The 8,465-nt window shown below is 41.6% G+C and overlaps 2 protein-coding genes across 2 annotated transcripts; one reads left to right on the forward strand and one right to left on the reverse strand.

The window, feature by feature from the left end:
- Positions 1–1,306: 1,306 nt before the first annotated feature.
- On the forward strand, positions 1,307–2,652 carry LOC111456914. The gene has a single exon (XM_023098988.1). The coding sequence runs from the start codon at positions 1,584–1,586 to the stop codon at positions 2,409–2,411; it is 828 nt and encodes a 275-aa protein (XP_022954756.1). The 5' UTR covers positions 1,307–1,583; the 3' UTR covers positions 2,412–2,652.
- A 463-nt stretch (positions 2,653–3,115) lies between these two features.
- LOC111456916 lies at positions 3,116–7,043 on the reverse strand. Its single transcript, XM_023098991.1, has 2 exons — positions 6,532–7,043; positions 3,116–3,697 (listed from the first exon to the last, which is right to left on the reverse strand). The coding sequence occupies exons 1-2, from the start codon at positions 6,850–6,852 to the stop codon at positions 3,515–3,517; spliced, it is 504 nt and encodes a 167-aa protein (XP_022954759.1). The 5' UTR covers positions 6,853–7,043; the 3' UTR covers positions 3,116–3,514.
- Between the last annotated feature and the right edge of the window lie 1,422 nt (positions 7,044–8,465).

Below are 8,465 nucleotides of genomic sequence, written 5' to 3' on the forward strand. Positions count from 1 at the left end.
CCCCCCCCCCCCGACAAGTGGTATCAGATCCCTTTCAGAGTCATGGAGTAAGGAGGAAAAAAGTTTGGATGTCTACAAGAAAAGACATAAGGTGTTAAAGGAGAGATCGAATGAATGTTAGATGAAAGTTGGAATGTCTAGATTCGACACATATGTGTCTCGACATTCTCCTGCATCTCTTGCGACATGGTCACATTATTTACTCTTTATTTCTAAGAGTGCAAACGGGGTTTAGAGACGAATCAAGGCGGAAGCTGTGGGCATATGACACTCGAGTAAAGGAGGGGTCACATGAATGAACTGAGATCACATTCAAATGAAAATAAGATAGCTAAGAAAAGCTTAAAAGAATTGAAGCTCACTACCTATAACAACACGGTATACCTACTTTTTCAGTAGCTCAATCATAAAAACTTCATAGTTAAACGTATTTTACTCAAAGTAATTCAATATTCCGTACCTCTATTTATAAATATATATATATATTTTTATGGAAGATATAATGAAATTTATGCATTATTTTTCATTTCAATAAAACAAAATGAATAAAATAATTGGAGAGAGAGAGCTATTTATTGTTGTTCCTTTTTATATAATAGTTGCAAAAATGTTTGGAGTTGTTAAAGAGGAATAATAATGAAGCACATGGAGATGGCCAATATGCCTATTCCACTCCACATGCCAAAACTATCTTTATCTTAATCATTATTTTACTTATTTTTTTCCGTTTTTTTTTAGAGATAATCTCAAATTGACTTTTATTTCGAGCGAGAGATTCATATTTATGATTGGTTAATTGAAGAACATATATTATAATTAATTGAGTTGGTTGTGACCGAAGACTGAATCACATTCACTTATTTGTCGCTCAACTCTATAAACTATACTCAAAGAGTATGGATGACAACCGAGCACTGTCGAGATGCACTCACTATCCTTATCCTCATGGGGATTATTCATCTACTCTTTATCTCATTCCTCATTTCGAAAAATTAAGGTCGAGAGAGTATGCATGACAACGGAGTATGGTCGGGATGCACTCGCTATCCCTATCCTCGTGGGGATTATTCATCTGCGTCTCTATCTCATTCCTCATTTCGGACAATTAAGGTCAAGAGAGTGTGGATGACAACGAAGCACAGTCGGGAGGCACTCACTATCCCTTCCTCGTGGGGATTATCCATCTATGTCTCTATCCCATTTCTCATTTCCGGAAATCGAGGTCGGGAACGAGGAATCTCTATGTGGGGATTGGTCCCTATCAAGGGAAAACCTCTATTTTATTTGTTTATTGATTTATAATATAAAAATAATTTGTTTATGAAATTGGGCGAGGGGTGGAAACATAATTTAGCTTAAATCCCATGATAATGATAGCCATTTTGTGTTGGGGCCTGCGGGGGAGATCCCTTTTGTTCTCTCCTTGCGTGAGTGCGTGAGCTTTCACCAGAATCAGAGCATACATTTCTAACTTCTCTCACTTTCCACTCATCTTCTTCCTCAAAACCCGCAATCATTCTGAACCTTCTCTGACTTTCAATGTGAATCCCCATCTCTGTAACTCCAAATCCATTTTGAAGAAAATGGGTTGCTGTGTCAGTTCTTCTAGGTCTTCTAATTCATCCTCTCCGCCGCACCATTCTGGATCTGGCTGTTCCTATCCCAAACCCACCGCCATTGGAAACAGAGCTCCTCCACCGCTGGAAGAAGAGTCTGTCAAGGAAGTTCTCTCCGAAACCCCCAAACCCAAATCGTCGTTTGGGGAGAGGAAAACCGGGGAATCCTTCTCTGGGAGGATCAATGGAGGAATACCCATTCACCCGACTGAAGAAATTTCTGAGGTTTCTGACGTTTGCAGCTTTAGCGAAACGCTGTCTACTACGACTGTAACAGAGAAGGTGGATGATTACGAAGAGATTCGTCAGAGGATTTCCAGATCTCCGGCGAAATTGCCCAAAAGCCGGCCTAACTCCGATGATTGGGTTCTTGGAAGGGATAGACAAGTGGGGAAATCGCCAACGAGAAAATCCAATCAGTCGCCAGGCCGGATTAACGGCGGAACTGTGAAGTTGGTGCAGAGCAGAGACATGGCGCAAGGACTTTCCCGGCGGAGTTTAAGGCCGGAGCCACGCCTGCATAACAGTACTGAGAATTCATATCGGCGGTCGAGATCCCCTGCCACCACCCGGATCGACAGCGTAGCCTCGAGAACAGCGGCAGGACGGAGCCCTTCTGTCCGAAGATCCGGAATGTCGCCGGGACGGGAAGCAACCGGCGGAAGAGACTATTCCCGGAAAGAAACAGGGCTGGCTCAACCTGCACAAAACGAAATGATTGAGGGAAAATGGCCAACAACAAACGAATCCCTCGATAACCCACTTGTTTCATTGGAATGCTTCATCTTCCTCTGACAGAAGACGACGGCGTAGTTCACCGGACCGTCGAGCAGTGCCATTCAATTTCCTGTACTCTGTTTTTGTGAGTTCTTCAACGGTGGGGTTCCTATTTTTGGTCTGGAAATTGTAGTAAGCTGTAAATAATGAATGTCTGAATGGTCAATTAAGGAAACAGGCCGTATTGGTTAGGTGAGTCTCTGTTTTCTCTTAAAAGTGAATCTCTAGCAATTATGCTACAAATTTGCATCTTTTTTCTTGCTCTGTTTCTCTCTCTCTTATTTAATATCTAATTTCTGGGTTGCTCTGTTTCTTAGGCCACAAAAATGGATATCAAAGATTTAGTTAGTGTTAGCTTTACACATGCTCTAATCAGTTCTTATGGTATTCCAAAATGAACAAAGCAAATGAACAAAGCAGCTACTAATGGGCTCTGTTTTCTATATGGTACAAACACTCTGAACTCTAAGAACTAGCTCTTACATCAGTTAAAAGACAAAAAGGAAGAAAGAAAAAGTAAATTTGAGTCAGCCCAGCGATGATTTCTGAATCGAAGAACAGAGTTCGAGTGGAAGCGAAGGATCGATCACCATCATTAACTTACTTTCTTCAGCATTGGTAGTAACAATTCTTCTAACATTGCGTCTGACTTTTGCTTTTCTGCATATGAACCGACAAAAAAACAGAGCAAGTCCAAAACTGGAGAATTTAGACAAGATCCATGAGAAGAAATGGCTGTCATTTTATAAGATTTTGTGTATATGCTGTCATTTTCTTGGATTCTCTGGCTTAATAATATACAAGGAAGAGTATCAATCATTTGGGAGTTTGTGAACTCATTGATCTTTAGCAGAGACGAGAATTTTAGCTCAAGAGTTTGAATTCAAAGCTCAAGGAATTCATACATATCTCGACGTTCGAAGTTCGCTTGTACTCGAAAACCATTTTACATTCTCTATATGATTGCTGAGGGGACGAAGCCAAGGGCCTTGAAAGAGATTAAAACTAAACCTTGTGGGAGGCATAAAAATGTGAAACTTGCTACCTTGAAGGAGGGTTGTGAAGGTATGTACAGAATAAGAACCCAAGGAACCTCTTTCTCATGCTCGGTTTGTTTGAGCTTATAAGGAGCTTGAAGTTTCAGTGAAATGGGAGCTGGTTGTGGCGTAGGATATGGTGTTTTGTTGTAGCTGTGGCCATGGAATTCGTTCGGGGGGACACGGGACGGGAGCCGGGTGGGCAATGTAGGTTGGAATATGATCTCCAGGCATTAGTACTGAAACTCCATAGGAATACACAGTCATCTGCATATAAACACAACAAAAATGAAGTGATACACAAAGCTAAAGACATAAAAAGCCAGCATATCAGAAGACAGCCAGCAGTGTAGTGCTCACTGCTCAGTGTAGCAAAGTACCTACATGTTTATGTTTAGGAGTGATTTAGAACGACGAAAATCATTTGCTGTCCGATCCAAAATAACTAGAAACGGTACGATAAAAGTGATTTTAACCATTATAAAACTCCTCCCAAGCATGCATTAGCTGGACTAACTGATCTCAAGTTTGCACTTCTATAAGGGTGCACATACGATCGAGTCCATACATTGCTCGTAGCTTCGTCGGTAAGGTAGATAAATCCAAATGTTTTGTCTTTTGATAGGAACTATAAATTGAAATCGAAACTAAATGAAAGCACTGCAATAGAGGTGGATTCACCCAAAACCAAGACGGTAAGAGCCCAAACTCACCCGTAGTAGATATTGTCTGAACGTATCTGTTAGGGAGAGGTTTTCACACCCTTATAAGGAATGCTTTGTTCTCCAATCCACTCCTCCTTGGGGCCAGCGTCTTTGCTGGCACACCGTTCGGTGACTGGCTCTAATACCATTTGTAGCAGCCCAAGCCTACCGATAGCAAATATTGTCCGCTTTGGCCCGTTACATATCACCGTTAGTCTCACAGGTTCAAAACGCATATGCTAGGGAGAGGTTTCCACACCCTTATAAGGAATGTTTCGTTTCCCTCTCCAACCAATGTGGGATCTCAAAATCCACCCTCCTTAGGGGCCAGAGTCCTCCCTAACACATCATCCAATGACTGGCTCTAATACCATTTGTAACCGCCCAAGCCCACCGCTAGTAGATATTGTCTGATTTGGCCGGTTACATATTATCGTCAGCCTCACGATTTTAAAATGCGTCTACTAGAGAGAGGTTTCCACACCCTCGTAAGAAATGTTTCATTCTCTGTCCAACAGACGTGGGATCTCACAAAAACTACTATCCAAATTCTAGCTACCTCCCAAACTCCCAAACCCCGACTCTATTTATATCCACACAACTCTAACAACTTCTAGGTAGATACAAATATGTCTTTTTTATGTTCTTGAGTACACAAATATGCACTTGTTAGTGTCCCAAACATATACCTACTAGTATCAAGCCCAGTGATTGAGCAATTAGACAAGACCACTAGGTAGGCCTTATATGTTTCTTAGAAGGCTGCAAAAAGTATCCATAGATTAAAGAGGGGTCACATGATAATAATTATGAAATGTATCTTATCAACAAGGTTCAAGGTAAGATCCCACATTGGTTGGAGAGAGAACGAAACATTTTTTATAAGGGTGTGAAAATCTTTCCTTAGAAGACGCATTTTAAAAACCATGAGGAAAAGCCGGAAAGGAAAGTTCAAAGATGACAATATATGCTAGCGGTGGGCTTGAGGCTATTACAAATGGTATCAAAGCCAGACACCGGACGATGTGCCAGCGAGGACATTGGGCCCCGAAGGGGGTGGATTGTGAGATTCTACATCGATTGGGGAGGAGAACGAAACATTCTTTATAAGGGTGTGGAAACCTCTCCCTAACAGACGTGTTTTGAAAACGTTGAGGGGGAGCCCGAAAGAAAAAGTTCAAAGAAGACAATATTTACTAGCGGTGGACTTGGACGGTTACATTTGGTTAGCATTCTTCATTTATCACGATGTAAGATCTCAAAAATTACACTCTGTAAGTCTATTCTTCTTCTATCAAACTTGATTGTTCGAGAATATGAATGAGCCATGAGAGAGGTAAGGGCCATGTGGGATATGGAAGGCATTGGGATTGACTCGATGAGTAAGTTAGCGAGACATTAGAAGCACTTGGTGGAAAGTGGCAAAACAAGAAAGGACCTAATGTATCAGCTAACACATATTGTCCTCTTTAGACTTTTCCTTTCGAGGTTTTTAAAACGTGTAGGGTAGGAGAGGTTCACACTCTTATAAAGAATGCTTCATTCTCCTCCTCAACCGAGATCTCAGAATCCACCCTCCCCCCACAGGACCCAGTGTCCTCAATGGCACTCGTTTCTTCTCCAATCGATGTGGGTCCTAGCCAATCCACCCCCCTTTTGGAGTCTAGCATCCTTGCTAGCACACTGACTCATGTCCACCCCCTTTGGGGCTCACCCTCCTCGTTGGCACATCGCCGGGTGTTTGACTCTAATACTATTTGTAATAGCCCAAATCGACCGGTAGCAGATATTGTCCTCTTTGGACTTTCCCTTTTAAGTTTCCCCTCAAAGTTTTGAAAACGCGTCTATTAGAGAAAATTTCCTTGCCAACCGATATGGATCTTACAAAACAACTACCAGCTCCTCGCCTAGAATCCATAATTAGGAGACAATAATGTGGTGTGATAAAAACTCAGTGCTCATAAACAATACTGCAGAATTCAGGAAGAAAGCAAGAACTACAAGATAAACTTGAACTTTCAAAACTGCAAGGTACCCTTTAAAATTGTAATTTGGAAGGAAAGACAAAGATAGACACAAAGCAAGTTGTTCTGATATCAAGTCCTTGAACATGGGTTGTCTCAGTTGACAAGTACAGGACCAGAATTTTTCCATTTTGAATTCAAGACTTCAAGAACTTTGACCAACAAACACAAACATACAGAGAGAGATATAGAAGGATTTTGAAGAAGGGCCATCACAAATGAGCAACAATGGCATCCCCATACAGCCAACTAAAGATAGAACATACAACAATCCAACAACAATGAACACGAAGCACCTCAAAAAAAATTTACCAAACACAGCATACTCTAAAAAAAACTGCAGAAGAATTAGGCACAAATTGGGGAAACTCACTTTGGGCGAGGGGTGGCCAAGCTTTGCAGCAAAACCCATCTGGGCCTCAGGGTCAAGGTGGCTCCTCCGGCCACCGTCGTGAGAGAAAGCTGAGGGAGTGGGTCGCAAAAACCTTTCAAAGATGGCCATAAGCAAGAACATTGAGACGAGAATGGCGGTAGCAACAAAACCAAAAGAGACAGCATCAACGGAGTTGTCGAAGTGCCTCCAGTGGTCCTGTCTCTGGACGTCGAGAGGAGCCCCAGTTGGGGACCATCCATAGCTTTCCTCACCCATATTGCGATGGCGAAGAGTTTCAGAGAAGTTTGGGCGATTCGGCATGGCTGGTGGTTTTGTAGGTCATTGTAGGTGAATTAGGGAGAGAAAATGGGAGGGACACAGAGCAGTGAGGCTTCTGGGTGTTACCATGAACTTGAGCAGGTACTGAAGTTGTAATATAGGCCCCAAACAGAGAGAGAGAGACAGAGAGGGTGTGGGCTACCATCACACCAACACAGTTTGGCGGAGGGTGAAAACAGAGCTTTGGAATTTGGATTGCTTTCTTTGGGAATTTGTAATTCCACTGTCACTTTTGGAAATGGTTTGGTTTAGCCCTCACAATTTCTGCATTGTTTCAGATTTCCTTTTTGAGTCACCAATTTTCACCGCTTTCTCCGCTAAGGGAAAGCTAATAGTATCGACTAGCGATGAACTCATTAGACTGTGTGTCTGCATCCGAGGACTCTGGTCCAGAATGAAGATTGTGAGATCCTATACCAGTTGGAGAAAATCATAAGGCTAACGCAATCTCACATCAGCTGACAACAATATGTAACAGACAAAAGCTAATAATATCAACTAGTGGTAAGTAGTCAATATCTATTAGTGGTGGACACATCGAGCGGTGTGTTAACGACTGAGGACGTGGGCCTAAAGAGAAGGGGGTGAATTGTGAGATCCCATGTCAGTTAGAGAAAATCGTGAGGCTGATGGATGTTGGCCCCAAAGGAGACAAGAGGTTGAATTGTCATATCCCACATCAATAAGTGAAAATCATGAGACTGACCAATGTTGGGCCCCAAAGGAGAGAAGGAGGTGAATTGTCAGTTCTCACATCGGTTGGAGAAAACCATGAGACTAATGGATGCTGGGTGTCACGGTCATGCTTGTCCAAATACGCTGCCTAGAAAGTGAAAACTGGGAGAAGGGGTGAATTGTCAAATCTCACATCAGTTGGAGAAAACCATGAGACTGACGTACGTTGGGCCTCAAAGGAGAGAAGGAGTGAATTGTCACATCGCACATCAATTGGAGAAAATGATGAGGTTGATGGACGTTGGCCTCAAAGTAGAGAAGAAGGTGAATTGTCAAATCCCACCTCGATAGGAGAAAACCACGAGACTGATGGATACTAGACTCCAAAGAAAATAAATGGTGAATTGTCAGATCCCACGTCGATCGTAGAATTATGAGACTGACAATCATACGTAACTAGTCAAGAGGTGGATGGTCTCATCAATACCATAGCCGACTAACATCAACTTGAACAGTTAAAAAAATTCAGCTCCCTTAGCCAAGGAATAATAATTTTTAATTGTATTATTGAGACCGAAAAAACGTCGATAATAATTAATAAAATGATGGTTCCTCAGAGGACAACACATAGGCTGTAAAATGGGCCAACATTGGGCCCAGCCCAACAACTCACTCCTCCTTCCCCCAGCCTTTGGATCGACTCCAAATTCCCATTTACCCCTTCAATTCTCATCAAATTACATAAACTGCCATTTCCTCTCCAACACACTAAATTAATTACTATAAATTTATTTTTTTGTGCTAAGACAACTTATATTAATGTTTTATAAATAAAATTGAAAAGGAAAAAAACTACCATTATTTAATTGGTTTTAAAAAATAAAAAATAAAAAATAAAAAACAAAAAACAAAAAACAAAA

The sequence above is a fragment of the Cucurbita moschata genome, unplaced genomic scaffold (assembly GCF_002738365.1).
Source record: "Cucurbita moschata cultivar Rifu unplaced genomic scaffold, Cmos_1.0 Cmo_Scf00019, whole genome shotgun sequence".
NCBI classification, from domain to species: domain Eukaryota; kingdom Viridiplantae; phylum Streptophyta; class Magnoliopsida; order Cucurbitales; family Cucurbitaceae; genus Cucurbita; species Cucurbita moschata.